General features: G+C 30.5%; 1 protein-coding gene across 2 annotated transcripts; it reads right to left on the minus strand.

The window, feature by feature from the left end:
• Positions 1–1,280: 1,280 nt before the first annotated feature.
• On the minus strand, positions 1,281–6,113 carry LOC107640400 (ENTH/ANTH/VHS superfamily protein). Of its 2 annotated transcripts, none has more exons than XM_016343926.3 (16): positions 5,910–6,113; positions 5,204–5,349; positions 5,039–5,108; positions 4,759–4,856; positions 4,372–4,513; positions 4,173–4,273; positions 3,847–3,930; positions 3,650–3,700; positions 3,501–3,566; positions 3,362–3,427; positions 3,176–3,256; positions 2,988–3,065; positions 2,724–2,897; positions 2,503–2,578; positions 2,167–2,279; positions 1,281–2,043 (listed from the first exon to the last, which is right to left on the minus strand). In XM_016343926.3, exons 2-16 carry the CDS (start codon positions 5,297–5,299, stop codon positions 1,669–1,671), a joined length of 1,671 nt encoding a protein of 556 aa, XP_016199412.3. In that variant the 5' UTR covers positions 5,300–5,349; positions 5,910–6,113; the 3' UTR covers positions 1,281–1,668. The 2 variants fall into 2 exon arrangements, with proteins under 2 accessions (XP_016199412.3, XP_088358308.1); XM_088502182.1 differs by having other exon boundaries at positions 5,803–6,092.
• Between the last annotated feature and the right edge of the window lie 13,929 nt (positions 6,114–20,042).

Here is a 20,042-nt window from a genome sequence, read left to right on the forward strand (position 1 = left end):
GAAGTTAAAACTAAACTAATTAAACTCTGACTCCTTTTTTGGTTCCACTTGTGTCACTTTTTACTAATAATTATATAATTTTCTTTTTATTTTTAATTATTTTGTTAAGCGTACATAAAAAAAATTAATTATTTGTGCATATTACATATTGAAATATAGTACACGTAAAGAAATATTAAACAAATATAAATATGTGTAAATATATATAATTGATTAGACTACTAATTTTTGTGTTCGCATGATATTTTTGTTTTTCTTATTACCTAGTTCTTACTTCCTAAACAAAATTAAGAAAAATGATAATATTTTATCTTATTTAAAAATTAGAAGAATACGTTTTAAAAAAATAGTGTTTAAATATAATTATATCCATTTTATCCATAAATTTGAAATTTTAATATCTTTTTAAATTAGTATATCTAGTCACACCAATAATAATAATGAAGTGTGTATCTTAATACAATTCTATGTTCAAATACGTTAATTCAAAGATTAAACTATAATGCGTAATCTTCACTATTGAACTAATGCGTAATGTTTTCTTTGATTGATTAGACTATAATGCGTAATCTTTAGTTCTTCACCTTCGTGAAAATATACAATGAAGTGTTGCTTTTCTTTATTATTATTATTATTTAATTTTATTTGTGGGGTTTGATAGTTGATACACATCATTATTGAATTTAATCGCAGTTCACAGTCACAGTCACTTTCACTTGGATCAAAAGCGTTTCCATAAGGGTAAACTTGAAAACTACACAATTGTCTCTTCCCGTTACACCTAAAACACCAGCATATTAATATCCACTACTAATCTCTGATGATAGTTCAAGCTCCAATTACTTCAATTTCAATTCAAAAATGAATAATCTTGCCAGTCATAAGGCTATAATTTCATTTGGTGAACATAATAAAATAAAATGAAAAATAAAAAGGAGTATTTATTATTAGTTGGTATAGTTAACGCTTATTACTCATTAGTCATTAATAAGGATAAGCCACTGGAATTGAATAATTGAATTAGTGATGAAGAATTTAATTAGTATATATAAGCTGCTAAGTTTAAATTTCGTTACATAAATAAATAAACAAATAAACTAAACTCCCAAACAAACAAACAGTTATAGTTATGCACTTATGCGTGTTCGCATACCATTACTTGATGTAATAAAATTTGATCCCATATGATATGCAATGAACACAAAATTAATCTCATGTTTTTCATTCCATTAATACAATAAATAAACAAAAAAATTGACACATAAAAACGAGAAAGACAATAAATAAACATGACTTATTTTTATTGGATAAACGTTGCATCAACAAATCACATAATGAATATACTTCCCACCTTATACAGAGAATGGCAACCGAACTCAACTTACCGTGATCAATCAGGGACAAAACAAATTTCAAGTGGTCTGAACTCTGAACTCTGAACTGAAAGTTGATTAATTACCCTTGTACATAAAAAATTATATAACCAAAACCCTCCCTCCCTTTGCTAATTATTTAAAAAGAATTTTCACTCTAGCTATATCTATGGCACACGGGACATATAATACAAATCTGTCTATTTTTCATGTCACCCCAATTTCAGAATTGAAAAATCGAGTATCCATATTTCTTCTTCTTGAGCTTTAAGGATTGTGTTCCAGAAGAAAATGTCTAGATGAGGCCTGTATTATATGGATTGTATGATTGAACAGGCATACCTGTGCCGTAGGGATGAACGGCGGCTGCTCCATAGGGATTTCCAAAAGGATTTCCAGAAGGCTGTTGTTGGGGCATCATCATCATTTGCTGCTGCTGCTGCTGCTGCTGTTGATACATGTAAGCCTGGTGTTGGTTTGACATAGCTGCCATCTGAACTGAAGGTGGAGCAGCAACTGTATTCGATGCGTAGAACGGATCGTGCATCGTTGGTTGCATCATGGTTCCTGCCGGTGCCTGCTCCCATGGGTTATAACTGACATTCTGATTGTTTCTCCGAAGTGCATCGTCATATAGGCTGTCTAGTGTAAGCTTGTCTAATCCTCCAGCCTGATTACGCCATAGGGTCATAATTAGTTAGCAGAATAACAAAAGCAGAGTGCAAGCAAAAGGTTTTGTCTGTGTTTTCAGAGGTTCATACAAATGTCAAGAAAAGTAGACAAAAAAACACACCAGTTTGCTAGTTGCTGTAGCATTTTCGTTTGAACTAGGAGTTGTAACAAGTGCCAATTCCCATCCTGTGGTTCCATTTGCTTGATTTGGAACAGCAGATGTTGTTTGATCAGCTGAAATCACCATTTGTAAAGGCATCATCCAATTAACACCAAGACATTTAAGGTTTTCTTTTCAAATAATGCAAAACATCACTATGATTGAAAAGAAAACCAGTTCAGTCCACTTCCTCTATGAATCTATCATTATTTATTTTCAAGGTTCACAAATGCATATCAACAAGATTTTGTCCAAAAATGTGTTTTTTTTTTTGTGGTGGGGAGTAGGAAAAATTACCAACAGGAACAATGGCTAAGGCCAAAGCATTTTTGTCTTCCAGCTCTGCAGCTGCTGGAACTGGATCATCCAAACTCTAGACAGTAGGCAAAAAGGAGAGAAATTCGGTAGTGTAGCCAAGGAATCATTATAAATAAGCATTTACCATAAGATATGTCCACAATCTAAGTTAAACGAAAGAAGGGGAGAAGACACAAAAAAGGAAATCCCAAAGTAATTACCAACAAATCAGGTGGTGGTTGTACTGGCGCTGGATGTGCCGGAGGTTCTTCCTCTTTCACAGGCTCAGAAGGTGGAGCTGCAGGGGGTGTAGGTGGACTTTCCTCCTGCGTTTCCGGTGTCTTTTTGTATTCGATAGCCAAAACTTCTTTTGGAGACGCAGTTTTATCATTAGCCTGCGTTTAATAAACATGGAAACCTGGTTGATCAAATATATTTACAGAAAGAACTAATTTAAAGCAGACCTCTTGGTGTTTTATCCATACCTGATCCTTGCGAACCACGATTCCCTGTGGAGCATCTTTGACATACTCTTCCATGGCTTGCAGAAATGATGTAGGGGGCTTCATATCAAAAACTAGTTTACTTAGTATCATATTTTGCAAGAATTATTGAAAACACCCAAGCTAAAGGGCAAATGGCAAAACCATGCACGATGCAAGATCAAACTAACCAGCTCAACTTTAATAAACTTCTCTCCACGTCCGATATCAAGATTACGGCATATTTCATAAAACTCTGACAGTCTCTCAGCCTGAATTCATATAAAGAATGTCAAAATATGAATATGACTGTCATGATATACAATTTTAAGGGGAAAAAAGAAAGAACAAAAGTTATCCGTAAGTCTAAGAGATACCTGCTGCCCAACCCTCCGATATATATCAAGTGCTTTCACAGCATCACTGCGTGGCATCTCAAAGAACTGCCAGAATAGTCTATTAAATACATAGGTAGTTAAACATGAAGCTCCAAATCCAATGAAGAAAACAACATACCTTATCAAGCATATTGACTGTGCCATCACTAATAGCTTGATAAATTTTCATGCTTTCCGAAGCCACCTATTAGCAATATAAAATATGTTCAGAAAAATGTGAAAGGAAAAACTACTGATGAATGCAGTACGATTAGAAAGTTGATCTACCATTGAGAGTGCTAACTGAATGACAAAGTTATTCACCGCAGCTCCTTGTGGCTGCACAACACAGAAGTCAAAACAAGTCATGCCATTATAATGCTACCAACATTGTAAACTTTTGTTAATTCAAATCAAATCCACTAGTTGTGACATGTTTGGGTTGAAACCCCATCTGATGTGATCTTCATGGATCAAAAGTCTACCTGGCAACCAAGAACCCGAAAGAGGAGTTGTTGTAAAGCTGGCAACTGCACTAGCAATTCAGCAGTATCCAAATCTTTGGTCCTCTGACAAAATTTACAAATGGTAATTTTCTTTAAGTCTGTGTTTATATCAAAGTCAGAAGCATGTACTAAAGTATGAGATGAGATAGCAACCACAAATTATATCATCTTGTAGCATGTTGTTATTGAATAATATTCTTTAAAAAACAGCATTCAGATTATGCAACTACACATGTTACCAATCTAATCTTGTAAACAATAAGCTAGAAAACAAAATAACAAAGTAATAAAGCCTTTTCACTTACAGGACGCTCTGCCTCAATATCATACTTCAATACACGGAAACATTCCAACCTTTCCTCCAAAAATAATGCATAAGTGCGGACCCATCCAGAATAATCCCAGGCTGAGCAGTGAAACACAAATTGACAGCTAAAATGTCAATAATCGTAATTACAAGAATTAGGTAAAAACAATGACGGAGAGAAAGGCAAGCAAAGGCACCGTTTGGACTCGAATCATCTTTAAAATGTGACATGTTGAGCATATGGCTCCTACTTCTTCCATAGTTAATGAGTTCTTCATGAAATGTTGGATCCACTTCTCTTAGAGCACGGTGAATAACAATTAAAGTTTTCAATGCAACCTAAAGATGAAGAACTTGTCAATCAGCCAAACAGAAAGTGATAAAATGCACACCCCCATGTTCAACAGTGAATAAAACGAGTTTGTGAACAAAAAATGATGAATAGGCAAACAGATAACAAGTTCATAATGGCTTCATCACACATTCCCAGAGATATTTAAACATGACAAGTTTATTAGACAACAAAAAGATTTAATCAACCATATCTTGTAAAGGTTCCACAACTTTATGACCGATTCACATACCGCCCAGTTATGTGTCCTTGATAATCGCCTGGCAAGAGCATGGATGCAATAGGCAACATCGGCACGAGGTCTAGTAGCTGAGATCGCGGAGAATATAGCTGCAAAGGAAAGCACAGAAATACAAGAATAAAAAACTTAACTAAGCAAACTAATATTCCTTTTACAAACTCAGATTATGCAAGATGATATACACATATATATGTGGCAAACAGACCAAGGTAATTGTTTCTATTAAAAAAATTGAGACTTTTCAAAGCAGTCATAGCAAGAGAGAACAAACCTCTAATATGTTTCTCTTTAGATGGGCGTTCAACATGATTGGTGGCCCTAACTATAGCAATGTCCAATTCCTGCAAAATACAACAAACCAATTTAGAACACAGACAAAAACATGTGATCGGATTGGAGAACATCTCATCCAACAAACTATTCCATTGATTTCTACCTTGTAATCACTGTTGACTTTAGCCAAGGAAACTGTGGTGGTATCCTTAAGGGCTCCAAGTGCTTTTCTAATACTGTTCTGCGTGCCACCAGACATTCTCAGATTCTCTCCCTTCTTCAGTTACCAAAAAAATCCCAGCTACAGCTCTGAAATTGAACAAGGTTTTTGAGTCAATCCCAAATCTAACTCCTTTAGTCGAGAAAAAAAAAAAAACGAAATATACAAACATAATAAAACTTATTTTTTTCCAAAATTGAAAGAAAGAGCAAAAGAAAAGGAAGAACCGAGGTGGAAGAATATAAATATAAATATAATGATGAACATGTGTTAAAATTGAAGTAGAGAAGCTAGGTGTTAAAACTCAAAGTAGTGGTTTCAGATCCAAGTAAGGAAGGAAACAATGATGAGAATATAACTCCCAAAGTAAGAAATGATAAACGTAACTACGAAAATTGAGAAAACGATAACCGAACAAAGATTGTGAATAAGATGACGAACATGAACAAAAAAACTAAACCATCACAGCAAGTTATCTATAGCTATCTATATTTTTCTTAAAAGATAAGGAAAGAAGGCATTGTTGAGATGAGTGAATTTACGTGATGATACGGCGTAGGAAAACGAAGAAGAAGTGCAGAAGATGAGATGAGTTGAGAAGCAGAGAAAGGAGGAGGATGGATCTAACGGAGAAGAGGTGTCGATTTACCTGAACAGTGAAGCTGAATCCACAAGAAGAAGAAGAAGAAGAAGAAGAAGAAGAAGAAGAAGAGAAAAAAAATGGAGGAGAGAAAGTGTGAAGAGAGAGAAAGAGAGGACTGTTGTGAGACCAGAAGAGAGAGAGAGAGAGAAGTCGACAGGCAATATGAGCTTGGTTTGGTTGGTCGTCGGCGTCTCTGACGCTAATTTTAGTGGTTTTTTTTATTTTGGAAGTATAATATTATAAAACAGAAAAAATCAAATAAAATATTCCAAATAAGGAACGCAAAATATAGAGTAAAGTGATAAATAATTATCTGAGAATTTATATTTTTGATAAATTAGTTTTTAAAAAATTATTGATAAAATTTTTTAAAATAATAGATATAAACACATTATTTTTAAATTAATTTTTATAATTAGAATAAAAGATTTTAATTTAAATTAATTTATTTATCATTTTATTTTAAAATATAAAATAAAAAATCAAATAAATTCGATTAATACCGTTTTCATATATGAGATTTTTGTGTGAATAAAATGACTTACATACATATTTATAAAAAGAGTAAAGTATACTTTTTGTCTTTGAAGTTTGGCAAAAGTTTTAAAAATACCCATAAATTTTATTTTGTTTCAATTTTATCCCAGTTCGATTTGCATCAAATATATCTTCGATGGCTAAATTTTCAAAAAATTTAAGACCAATCCAATAATAATGCATGAAAATTATGTTTGATTTACTTGTGTTGAGGGGTTGTTATTATAAAATTGTTGTTGAATCGATTTTAAATTTTTTGAAAATTTAGCCGTCAAGGGTATATTTGATGCAAATAAAAAATTTTTGGGACAAAATTGAAATAAAATAAAACTTAAGGGTATTTTTAAAACTTCTGTCAAACTTCAAGGACAAAAAGTATACTTTACCCTTATAAAAATCAAAAGAATAATAATTTTGTAAGAAAATGTAATTTCTAAAAAAATGTTAAAATATAAAATATATAAATTTAGTGATTAATTTTTTTAGTACATAATATATTTATAGTTAAAGATATTAAAAATACAACTCTTTGTATATTTAATATTACGGAAATTTAATATTTTTACTTTTATCTTGTTAATTAATGCTTTTAACACATTTGTCAACAGAAAGGGTAGGTTAGTTTAGTAATAATAGCAGTAGAAGGACAAAAATTTGCGTGTTATTAATATTAAATATAGTACAGCTATGGGCAATGTATGTAAATCTGTGTGTCAGGGAAATACGGCAATGTAAGATGGTGTACTAGTTTGTTTGGTTTGGGTGTTTGGGTTGGGTTGGGTTAACTTGGGATTTGATCCCCCACAATTCCCTCATTCTACCTTTGTCTTTACATTCTCCTTCTTTTTCTTTTTCTTATTTTTGTTTTCGTCTCTTCTATGCCCACCTCACATTCTATTCAATTTTTTGTAGGTACATGGTTCGGTCTTCTCGTAAAATAGAATCACAAATAATGAGTCACTTGTTTTTTTCGAGTGGAAAGTAAAATCATGAGTAACTTACATTTGCTTAAATATATATTGATGATTAATCCATGTGTATATTGTAAAAATATTAAATTGACTCATTTTATTTTGAATAATTATCCAAATCAACCTTTAAAATTTTAAAATTGAATATTTTAGTTTTTTTAATTTTAAATACACAAAGCAGTCTCTAATATTTATTTTTGTTTGATGAATATGTTACATGTATACTAAAATCAGTTACTAAAATTAACCATCAGTGTAAAATACATATTGAAATATAAATATACATTAAAAATAAAATAAACCATACATATATTTATACACAAATATATTAGTGGTTGATTTTAGTGACTAATTTTAGTGTACAAATAATATTTTTGTTGTTAGACAATACAGTTTCCTTCTAATTTGATTTAAAGAGTAAAATACAAAATAATTTTTAAATAATTTAAAAAATCTCAAAATAATCCCTGAATTTTTTTATTTTAAAATAATTATTTTGATTTAACAGATCAAATTAAAAAGGAACTGGATTGTCAACAAAAATAAACGTTAAGAATTATTTTGTGTATTTTAAAATCTGAAAAATCAAAATGTCTGATATTAAAAATTTCATGGATTTATTTAAATAATTACTCTTTCATTTTTTTATTACTTTTTAAATAGATCAATTCACTTCATGTAGGGCTGCACACAGATCAGGATCGAATATGGCAAAAAAATCTATTTGATCTGCACTCTGTCCATTGGATCAGATTCGATATTTGCGTTTTTTAGCCTCGAATATCGAATATATCCGATCAGCAAAAAATGTTTAAAAGCCTTTTTTATAAAAATTGTCAATAAAATCATTTTTTTACTTTTTTAAACCTATTTACTCCTAAAATACTATAATCAAAGTTCTCTTAAATAACAAAAGAAAAATAATAACACAATATCTAAGAATAATTGTAGGTTGAATTACAATACAAACAATTAAAAATAACCAAAAATAATTTTCTCCTCCCATTGCTGATTCTTCTGATGTAGTTCCAGCATCACTTGTGTTGTTACTAAGTACTTACTTATCATCCATTCCAATTTTCAAACAATTCTACAATTACATAAACCATATCAGTTTACACATCAGTCATATTTTTTATTCTCAATATATCACTCTATCTCTAATTCATATTAATTCAAGATTTACTTCAAAGTTATTATTTTTCCTCTTTTGTAATTCTGTTCATCATTATTCATCATTGATCTCAAAATATTACCTAATGAAAAATTAAAGTAAAATAACTAATTAATATCAAATTGTTAAATTTAAATTACCTGATGAAGATGATGGAGATGATAAAAGAGTCAAGGATACGTGGTCTGTGCATTTGGCAGAGTCGATGGAGGAGATGTGGTCTAACGGAGCCGATGGAGAGGACAATGAACACAATGGAGGAAACGAACACAGTGGAGGAGACGCTGAACTCGCCGACAGAGGAAGAGAAGAATCCACCGCGAAGGAGACGACAACAGCATGACGCGACGATAGAGGAGACGAAGCACCCACCTACGGAAGAGACGATGATGCGACGAGAAAGTATACGTGTCTCTTTGAGGATACGATATTGGAGACGCGACAATGATCAAGACTCCAATGACGGAGCTGAAGGAAGTGATTATGAGTCAGTGAGTCTGAGAGAAGAGAAGCGAGCCTGGGAGAGGAAGACGAAAAGGGGAACAACGTCATTTAGAGGAATAAAGTTACTAGATTGGGATTTTTTAACTATCATATTTATATTTTCAGTTATATGTTGATTTATTAAAGGTGCGAATCAGCGGATCTGCGGATCAGAACTGTGGGTATCAGCACAATATCCACTATTCGATTCTATTAGAGTGCGAATCGGATAATATCCGCAAAATGCGGATTGAATATGAATAATTATTGTAGATATACGGATATTATCCGATCCATGTGCAGCCCTAACTTCATGTTAGTGATGCTTCCTGTAGCTATTGAGACAAGGTCTGAAAGAAGAATTAGAATGGTGGAGGCTAAGACAATCCATTGTCCAAGAATAAATTTGTGATTTTTTTTGATCATTCTAATTACTCTTTTTATTTTCTTGTGGCTAAAACATCTCTCGCTCAAATTTAGATTTGATGAGAAAAAATTAGAACAATGAAAAAGTGTGAGTTAACTTGAAAGTGATTGATTTATTTGAAAATTAAAAAAATTAAAAAATTATATACACAAAAAATTAGTTACTAAATCAATCATTATGTATCTGTATATAAATATGTTTATTGTTTATTTTATTTTTAATGTATAATTTATATTTTAATATATATTTTATATAGGTGGCTTATTTAATCACGTATTTTTGCTATACATGTAAATATATACTTCACAATTAATTCGCAAAATAACGCTCACTCACATAGGCACCCCAATAGTAATACAACATTATCTCAATATAATTTCTCTCAACAATAACATAACATTATATTATAAAAAAGAATAACACTACAACAATAATATATATCTCTATTTTCTATTAACTCTCCTAATAGTGAAGAAATAAAGATTTTCAATATAATTCCATGTTACTTTTGAACTTCACTTGAATTAGGGGTGACAATAGATAGGGTAGATTAAGGTAAGGTTTGAACCCAATCTTACTCTAATTTTACCCGCAAATTTTAACAAATATGTAATATTATTATATAACTTAATGAGCATGTAAATTAAAAATTCAATACAAATAATACAATCATCCCACAAACAATACAATCGTCCCATAAATAATATAACCATTAAATGTTCAATTTTACATAAAAAATGTTGCTTAAATTAATAACACAAACACAAATAAAATATTGTGATATAATATTGTATTTATATATCACTAAAATAGAATTAGTTTTTATATAAACAAAAGTGTTAAATTATCCATTGATGATCTCGGCTCAATGGCAAAGACCTTAAATAAGAGGTCCTTGGCGCGCACACACGTGCGGGTTGGTCGGGTAGGATTGAGACACACACACGCATATATATGGTGCGGGTTGGTCAGATAGAGTTGAGACACACACACACACACATATATAGTGCAGGTTGGTCGGGTAGGATTGAGACTCAACCCGCACCCTCGACCTACGCTCCGCACTCAACCATACACGCAGCGGATCAGGTTGACAACCCTACCCGACTGATAATGGTGCAGGTTAGTTGAGTAAGATTGAGACTTAACTCGCACCCTACTCGATTTGCGCTCAAACCCGCTTCGCACTCAATCATACCCGCAACGGATCAGGTTGACAATCCTACCCGATTGAATTGGGTAGGGTTGGATACCCGCGAATAGGATACATGTTGCCATCCCTAACTTAAATGATACCATTACATGTAATGTTTATTTATAAACTTAAATATGTTAATTTTTTTAATCATTAAGCCATTTCTAATCAAATCTAACTAATAATTTCTACAAGCTAACATAGTAAATTAACAAATATGTTTTATTGTTTGATAAACATGCCAATATATGATGTAATTATAATAATTTTTAACTACAAATTTTGACTCTTCTTTTTATAATTTGATCAATTTTGACTTGTCAAACTATATAACTTCTATAATTTTCTTAGTCTTATCAACATTCATAAATTTAATTTGTTCTTCTCTTTGATATTTGGATATGAGTGATCATATTTAGAGCTTCTATAAATTTTTAACAACTTGATCAATAATAACAAATTTATTTACATATTATAATTCATCTAACATGGTTGGTAAAAAAATTTTCAATGGGCTAATTTAAAATTTCAAAAATGTAAATATGGACCAATCATAAATGTACACCTAAGCAAATGTAAATGGCTTGCCATTTTGTAGGAGGATCATAACATTCAACATTTTTTTAAGAATTTAACTAAATTATATTTTTAGGAACATATTTAAAAAATATAATAGTAAAATTTCAGGTTTTAATATATTGAAAATATCAAAATATTAAATTTTTTAATAATTATTAATAAAATGTTTTTTATGATATTTTAAAAATATTTTTTAAGACATATTAATAATTTCTTTTTCTAAATAATATTATTATAGGATGGTAACATTGTCATTTTCACCAGACATTACCTTTTTACATTGCATGATTGTATAAACATTAAAACATATAAAAAAGTGACATTATATATATTCTTTGCAGAACGAATGTTTTGAGAAGTTAAGATTTTTCATATTTTTTAACATAAATTATATTTTATACTTTAACAAGTATTTTGGTTAATTTTGTTTTTGTTCGATCTTTTTAACAATGCAAAGGTACTTATTAAGGAAATAACAAACTAAGGGTAAAGTATTAAATTAGTCTTCTATATTTAGGCGTAATTCTGTTTTAGTCTTTAAGGTTTAAAGTGTCCTATTTGAATTTAAAAAAGTTTCATTTAGCATCAATTTAGTCTCACGGTGAGGTCAAAGTTAAATAATTAACAGAATATCCTACATAACAACAGTACAAGAACAAAAATCGATAATTTGAAGAATAAGTACAAGCTCCAGAGGCACAAAATCAACTGTGGATGCATCAATATATTTATTTATTATTTTTCTTATAATATAAATAAAATATTTTCTGTAGAACTAAAGAGAATGATAAATAAATGTATTGATGCATCAACGGTTGATTTTGTGCCTCTAGAGTTTGTACTTATTCTCCATGATGGTTCTAATTGAACTTGAGAGGTTGAATCAAGTTGGCTTAAAACTTAAAGTTTCAAACTCTGTTTCAGATGTTGCTCGAATTGCAGGAGATTATTTCATTTTATCTCATGTGCAGAATAAGTAAAGAGTATGGATTAGAAGATGAAGGCCAGCATGTATCCTGGTTCGGATTCAACGTACAATGAATCCTACGTCCAATCTCCACCACAAACCATGGTGGAATTTTCACTAGAATTCTCAGATTACATACACTAATACTATTGAATTACTCCATAATTCAACTAGTATCTACCCCTAAGCTTTCTACACCAAAGCTTAGCTTCCCATAGTGCTGACCCAACTAGGAAGGAGAATCAAAATAGATTCAGACTCACCAAGTGCTCATCCAACTTGGCAAAGGAGAACTAATCCTAGTTCAACAACTCAATACATCAGAAATCAGTGGCTATTCTGTATCAGTCATGCCTTTTCTCTCTTGGTTTTTCAACCTCTCAATATTAGCCTTTTCAAAACAAAAAATGACACAAGACAACCATAATACAAAGATCAGAAATTAAGCTCGAGTAGAAGAAAAAGATTTCAGCTCAATGTTTGAGATGGTGCTTTAAATGTGTATTCTCTTTTTCTTCTTTTGAAATGATGAAATGAGGCCTCTTATATATCTTCACTTTGCCTTGAATTTTTGCCTCTTCCATTTCCTTGTACCAGCTGCTCATTGGAGTTGTCACTGCTGGCATACAGTCCTTTTCTTCCACATGCTCCACTACCTCTACAATCCGAGGAGCTCGTCCACTACATCTGTGGTCCTTGGCATGCGTTCCTTTTTCATCCTTCTCCATAGCCCCTGCTGCTACTGCTCTTTGCTCGTTTGTGTTTTGCTCAACCACGATCCAAAGTGGTGCTCTGCTGATGTCCTTGGGTTAGTGGGGTATAGCAGCTGTCCTTCTTTGCTTTTACGGAGCCACACTTGTCCTGTTTTTGTCCAGCTGTCCTCATTAGGGGTGTTCGCGGTGCGGTTTGGTTCGGTTTCAAGGGAAAAAGTAATCCGATCCGAACACTTAATTTATGTGCAGTGCGGTTTGGATTGGATGAACTTTTTTTGAAAATCCGATCCGATCCGATCCGATTACAAGCGGTTTGGATCGGTTTGGACTTGCGGTTTTTTAAATAAAAAAATTAAATACATATAACAAATCTTAACATCAAATTTTTAAATAATCAACAATGACATAACAACTCTTAACATATCTTAAAAAGCCAACGATAATATAACAATAGAAATAAAATTATAGGTTAGTTAAAATAAATAAATAAATAATATTTTAAACATAAAATATTTATTAAATAATAATAATACATGAATAATAGAAAAATGTATAACAAATTGAACATGTTATAAATATAATTGTAAATATAATAATAAAATAATAATATTATAGCACATTGTGCGGTTTGGATTGGATTGGATCGGTTATGAAAAGTAGATCCGAAATCCGATCCAATTAGGGATGGCAAAATTCTCCGAGACGCGGGGATCCCTGTGGGGACTGCCCTGAATGGGGATCCGATTGTGGGGAATTTTTCCCGCGGGATGGGGATGGGGGACAAAATTCCCCCGAAGCAGGCGCGGGGACCCGAGCAGGGATCCCCGCCCCGTCCCCGCTATTCCCCGAAATTTATGAATTTCTTGAATTATCCTTAATAGTTTATTTCTCATATGTGTTTTTTAGTCATTTCTCACACACACATATATATAGAAACCCAAAACTCCTAATCTTTATTTGCATAACCTCTCTTCAATTCAGAGATCTCTAAGGCTGTCCATACTCCATCCAACCTCTCTGCAGCCACCCCTTCGTCACCCTTCTCACCGCATCGTCACACCTCACCGTGCCATTACCTTTACCGCGTCGTAATTTCTATTTGCGGCGTTCCTTTTCGTAACTCTGCCGTCGTGTCCATTCTCCTCTTTGTTGTCGCGTCTTCCACCTCGTCCATTGCTTTTTTCTTTGGCTCGTCGTTGCGTCTCCCCATTGCGTTATTTCGAAAGAAGTCATCATCGTGTTATTTAGACTTTTTGTATAAAATCTTGCAGTTTTTGTATAAGATAGATACTTGTAGCTCTATTCATATGGAAATTAATAATTAGTTAGAACTATTATGTAGATGGGGAATGGGGTCCCTGCGGGGAATGGGGCTCCGTGGGGAATGGGGATGGGGAGCAATTTTTCCCCACGGCGGGGAATGGGGCGGGGATGGGGAGTAAATCTGAGGGCGGGGATGGGGAGCAGGGAGGCATCCCCCGTCCCCGCCCTGCCCCATTGACATCCCTAGATCCAATCCAGCGGTTTACAAAAAATAGAATCCAATCAAATCCGAATTAGTGCGGTTTTAATCGGTTTTCGGTTTGGATTGAATTGAATGAGCGGTTTAATTTGAATCGGTTTAGATTTGAACACCCCTAGTCCTCATTTGCTTTTAGCACATACATAACCATTTATTTTGCTGAACGGTGCTATGAGGAACATTGGCTCTTTTACATGGCTGAAGTATGTGCTAGTCTTGGGCTGTGTAGTTTCTTGAATAACCAAGTGGATAGACCAGCTTCATTGTTTGGCAGTGAGAAGAGTTATGGGCCTGCCACAATAAAACACACATTAAACAATATTGGGCTTTCAACCCAATTAAATGTTTGTCATCATTTATATACCCAAAATATTCTATATTATCGATTTTGTTTTTGTACTGTTGTTATGTAGGACATTCCATTAATTATTTAACTTTGACCTCACTGTGGAAGTAAATTGATGCTAAATGAAACTTTTTTGGATTCAAATAGAACACTTTAAACCTTAAGAATCAAAACAGAATTACGCCCAAACATAGAGGACCAATTTAATACTTTATCCACAAACTGATCATAATCTTTAGTTCTGTATATCAATATTATTTCAACACTTATTTATTTAAAGCTATATCTACCTACTATTAGGTTTTTAATTTTTTTATTTTTCTATATGTATTTATTTATAAGAAAATCAATTATATTTTTTCCAATAATACATAATATACGTATTTACATTTGAAACTTCGAACTTCAGTAAAAACCATACATAAAATTTATTTAGATAAAATTTAGAGTAATTTATATAGATAAATTAAATAAAAAATTACACAAATATTTTAAATTAAATATTTTATTTATTTTTTTATGTAAATCAAACTAAATAAATTTAATTTATATTTTTTAATATAAATCAAATTTAATAAATTCGAAATACACTTTCTCAATATAAATATTACGGAAAGGCCGTTTCCATATATTTTTTTCATTCTCAACATACACTGTCTCGATTAAAATTCACCGACACAAAGAAAGACGATCAAATTTGCCACTAATATTCTTTTGCCGCACATATGAACCCAAGCTGGAATAATAAATTGATTCTGGACAATCTATCATAAGAAACAAATCTATCCTTCATTTATTTAGTAATATCTTATTCCTATAAAATCATCTATTAAGAAGGGCAAAACTATGCTTCATTTAATATCTTAATCCTATAAAATAATCTATTAAAAGGGGCCGGAAATAAGTTCCCTAAAAAAATATTCATTTTGTGTATTTGTTCATTTCATTATAAAACCTTTTTTTTTATGCGATTTGTTGGAAAAAAAAAAAGACTCTTTAAAAATCTTAGTCCTACGTTTTAGTTTTTATTAGCATAACATGATATCGAAATTGATTTATTTAATGAAATAAAATATTAAAATTAGTTTGGTAATTAAAATTCTCAAATACTAAAATATTAAGCCAACATTTTTCTTAGTTACTAATTTAGATTATTACAAAAAATAAAAAATAAAATGTTGCTTGCATCAATGAGTTAAAATGTTGTTTGAACAATTGAGAAAGAGAGAGAGTACTTCATTTCTATTAGTAAATTAATAGTACCCATCAGCGCGATAATGATATAATACTTAAAACGGTAACAATTTAAAAAGAAAAAGTAAATATAATTTTTTGATTTATTTAGAAAAAAAAAAAAATAACTTCTAATCAATTAAATAATGTGCATGTTGAGCAACACAATTTATTGTACTAAATGGTTAGTAACACGTAGTTAGTTAATTCATAATGCATTGAACATTAATCTATGACAAAATGGTAGGAAAAAAAAAAAAACACAATTCAATTTTTAATGACAAAATGGTTTCTAAAATTATTAATGGAGGCTAACTAAGTAATGAAATGTTAATATAATGTTAAGAGAAATATTAATCTCTATACATGTCTAGGTGGTATATGTTTTTCATGTAACTAGGGAATAAAAAAATTGAAGTTGTAAATTTTAAAATAAATAAAAAGTTACAAGGAAGAAAGAGACAAGGAACAAACAATGATTATTTACTTATTAAAAGAGTAAAGAATCAAAATCATAAACCACATAAATAATGAAAAAAAAAAACTAAAATCAATGAAGAACGCTCGTAGTTAATGGTCCAACAATAAAGTGCCGCTGATGAGTTACGTAAATAACTAACTAATGCTTCCTCAAAAATATGAAATGTGAAAATGTGGTTATACATCTCAGCTGTATTAAATATGAATTTAGTTTTAATGCGTAAAATAATTACGTAACACCATATCAGTGAACATAATTATTTTTTTACATTAACGATATAAATGTTTATAAAAAAAAACGAATGTAATTATACAATTATGTAAATACTTTACATTATCAATACATTAAAATTAAACACGTTAAATATTTGTATATATTAAATTTAAATTAAATAAAACTTTAATAATTCTTAAAATATAGAAAATATAATTAATTAAAAAAATAAAAAATATATATAATAAAATAATTAAATTTAGAAACTGGATAAAAGTAAAACATATTTGCTTATCAGATGAACTGTGATTACTAAACCTTCTTGTCATTTCAATTAATCATATTAGTATATGGCATTAACTAAGAGTCGTTTGAGAAGTTTTAAGAGTAATTTTTTTGAATTTTTGACTTATAAAAAATAGTAGTATTAATGTTTGGTATAATTTTTAAAATCAAATTGCAAATTTCTAAGAAACTATTTAAAAGCTTATAAAAAAGTTAAAAAAAAAGACTTTTCTCGTAATATTATTATTTTTTATCACATTTCTATAAAATAATACTTTTAGAATTAAAAATTTAAATACAAAATAATTTATTTATAAGCTACTTTTAATATAACTATTTACTGTTTAAGCTATTTTTTCAAAAAGAACTTAATTAATCTGTTTACTCATACTCAAACTGGATCTAAGTTGCGTTGATCTAGTGATTAACTTATTAGTTCGTTAAAGCAAGTGTCTGGTGGGGTTCAAATTCTGTTTTATTCATGCATCAATTTATTAGCCAACTCTAAATACTTCGATAATGAAATTTCAATCCGCAACGGATTAAAATATTAGTATATCGCGGTGCTGATAGTGATATAGTTTGTGAAATTGTTGGTCAGATTGGAGCTGTTATAAATATAAATGTCTCAGCAATATGTAGCTTTGGGACTACTCTATATGGCGACAAATTAAATTAAATTCCTTGTCTATGAAATAATTAGAATATAACGCGAGAGAGATGAAACAGAAAGTTGCTTAGAAACAAAAAAACCTCTTGGATTAATTGTGCCAGCTTCCATCCTGATTAACTCCAAAAAGTGAGTTACACATTAATGTGCTAATAATGTATTGTACTATTAATTATTGATTAGATATTATAGATCAGAAATGACGTTAATTATTCTTTTGTTAAGGGAAAAAAAAAGAGAAGAGAAAACTTTTCATAACTTAATTGGGGATATAATTGGTAGGGCCTTGGCACGCACTTAGTCAATGATTGCCACCATGCATGCACTAAGTTTAATGTTTTTTTTAAACATAAAATAGAAGATAAAATTTGGACCAAAAGATGGTTGTGGTCTTTTCTTAATTAAATTCCAGATGTGAGCATGATTGGCTGCTTTAAAAAGTCAGGTAAAAAAAGTAATCACTCTTCAAGCTTTTCGATTTCGGATTATTAAATTGATATAGTTATAGTATACACGACCTTAATGTATTGCTAAACATGTAATACTATATTTGGTAATTACACGAAGTGCCGAAATTTTATGATATATTTTTTATGGGGTGAAAACTCAGGTGAAATCGACTTTATATGAAGTTGATATTTGAAAACTGTTAGATAAAAATTTAGTCAAATCAGTCAAATAATTTAACGATTCTCAAATATTAATTTTACGTGGAGTCAACTGTGCCTGAGTTTTCACCTTTTTAAGGTTTGTCATGATTTCAGTGGATAAGTTTATCCTCTTTTCAATCTTATTTTTTTTAAAGAAAAAAAAAACTTGTGAAGTGATTTTGTAATTTCTATGTAAAGGTGCTTTTATTTAGGGGTGTCCGCGGATCGGATCGAATCGGATATGACCGAAAATTCGATCCGATCAGCACAATTTCCATCAGATCGGATCGGATATGATATCTGCACTTTTTAGTGCCGGATCCGATCCGCACATTTGTGGATCGGATCGGATCGGATATCGGATATATCCGCATAATTAAACCTTCTCTTTTTAATCATATTTCTATGTAAAAGAATTCGATAAAAATATTTCTTTCATACTTTTAAACTTATTTATTCCTAAAATATTTTTAATCAAACTCTCTTTAAATAACAAAAATAAAATAATACAATATATTAATAATAATTACTAACTAAAACATACAAACAAGTAAATACAATACAAAATATATATATATTTATTTATTTTTTAATTATTATAGTGCGAATCTGCGGATCGGATATGCAGATATAGAGCAGATATCCGCGATCCGATCTGCAAAGGGTGCGAATTGGATGCGGATATTTACCGCGGATCTGCAGATACGATCCGATCCATGAACACCTCTACTTTTATCTACAATATGCAAAGTTAGCATATAATTTTTTTTATCATAGTAGTAAAAAGAAAACGAGAATATTATTTATTGGAAAAATATATTTTTTGCTTTTTTCTTTTATGATAGACTGTGGCATCAGCTTTAAAGTGGATTTGACAATAAACTTCCAAAATTAAAAGAGAGAAATAATCCTTTCTAAGGTTTCAACTCCAACAAGATCATGACATTATATATAGTTGAGAAACAATTCAAATTGCTTAAACAATATGTAAAGTGAACCTAAAAGATTATTATTTATAAGATGGAAGTATAAAATAGGGAAATATTCGTTATCATATTATTATTTTGTACGCTATGTCATTTGGAAGCATCAAATTTACCGCACTGGTCTTTGTTTGTTTGTATATTTTATTTGTTAGGATATTCCTATCAGTTTTCTTTTTGGGTCCGGAATTTTAAATAACTTGTGTGATTTGATCTGAACATCCAACCACAATGTTCTGTGGGTCGAGGCTAACCCACATCCATGCCACCTTGCAAAGGACATTTAAGATTCCTTTTTCCATTAGGATTTGAATTCTCTATTTGAATTTCACTTTAAAATAAAAAATAAAGTGTAATCTTTTATCATTTATTTTATAAGTGAAATCAAAATAAATACGAGAGAAAAACTATTTAAAAATAGAAAATCACATTTTATTTTTTAAAGTACAAATTTAAAATATAGAGGATCTAAATTTTTTCTATTAACAATAAAAAAGACAATTAAAGACATCGTTATATGTGCTTAAGATTATCTGAAATAAAATAATAATACACTGCGAATAAATATTATTATTTTTAGTTAATAATAATTTATATTTATATTTATAAAAAATTTATACATAATAAATATATAATTTGTATTTATGTTTATTAAAATTTTATATATATAAATTAATATAATTTGTATTTATATATTTTTTTAAAATTTA

This window comes from Arachis ipaensis, chromosome B1, assembly GCF_059453495.1.
Source record: "Arachis ipaensis isolate K30076 ecotype BB chromosome B1, ASM5945349v1, whole genome shotgun sequence".
Classification (NCBI taxonomy): Eukaryota; Viridiplantae; Streptophyta; class Magnoliopsida; order Fabales; family Fabaceae; genus Arachis; species Arachis ipaensis.

What these genes read in the sequence shown, in the direction of transcription:
- LOC107640400 (XM_016343926.3), bottom strand. Translation starts at nt 5,299, where the DNA reads ATGTCTGGTGGCACGCAGAACAGTATTAGAAAAGCACTTGGAGCCCTT. An exon ending in TAAAGAGAAACATATTAGAG is followed by an intron (nt 4,857 to 5,038) that starts GTTTGTTCTCTC and finishes TTTCCTTTGCAG; the next exon opens with CTATATTCTCCGCGATCTCA. An exon ending in TTCAGTTAGCACTCTCAATG is followed by an intron (nt 3,567 to 3,649) that starts GTAGATCAACTT and finishes TATTGCTAATAG; the next exon opens with GTGGCTTCGGAAAGCATGAA.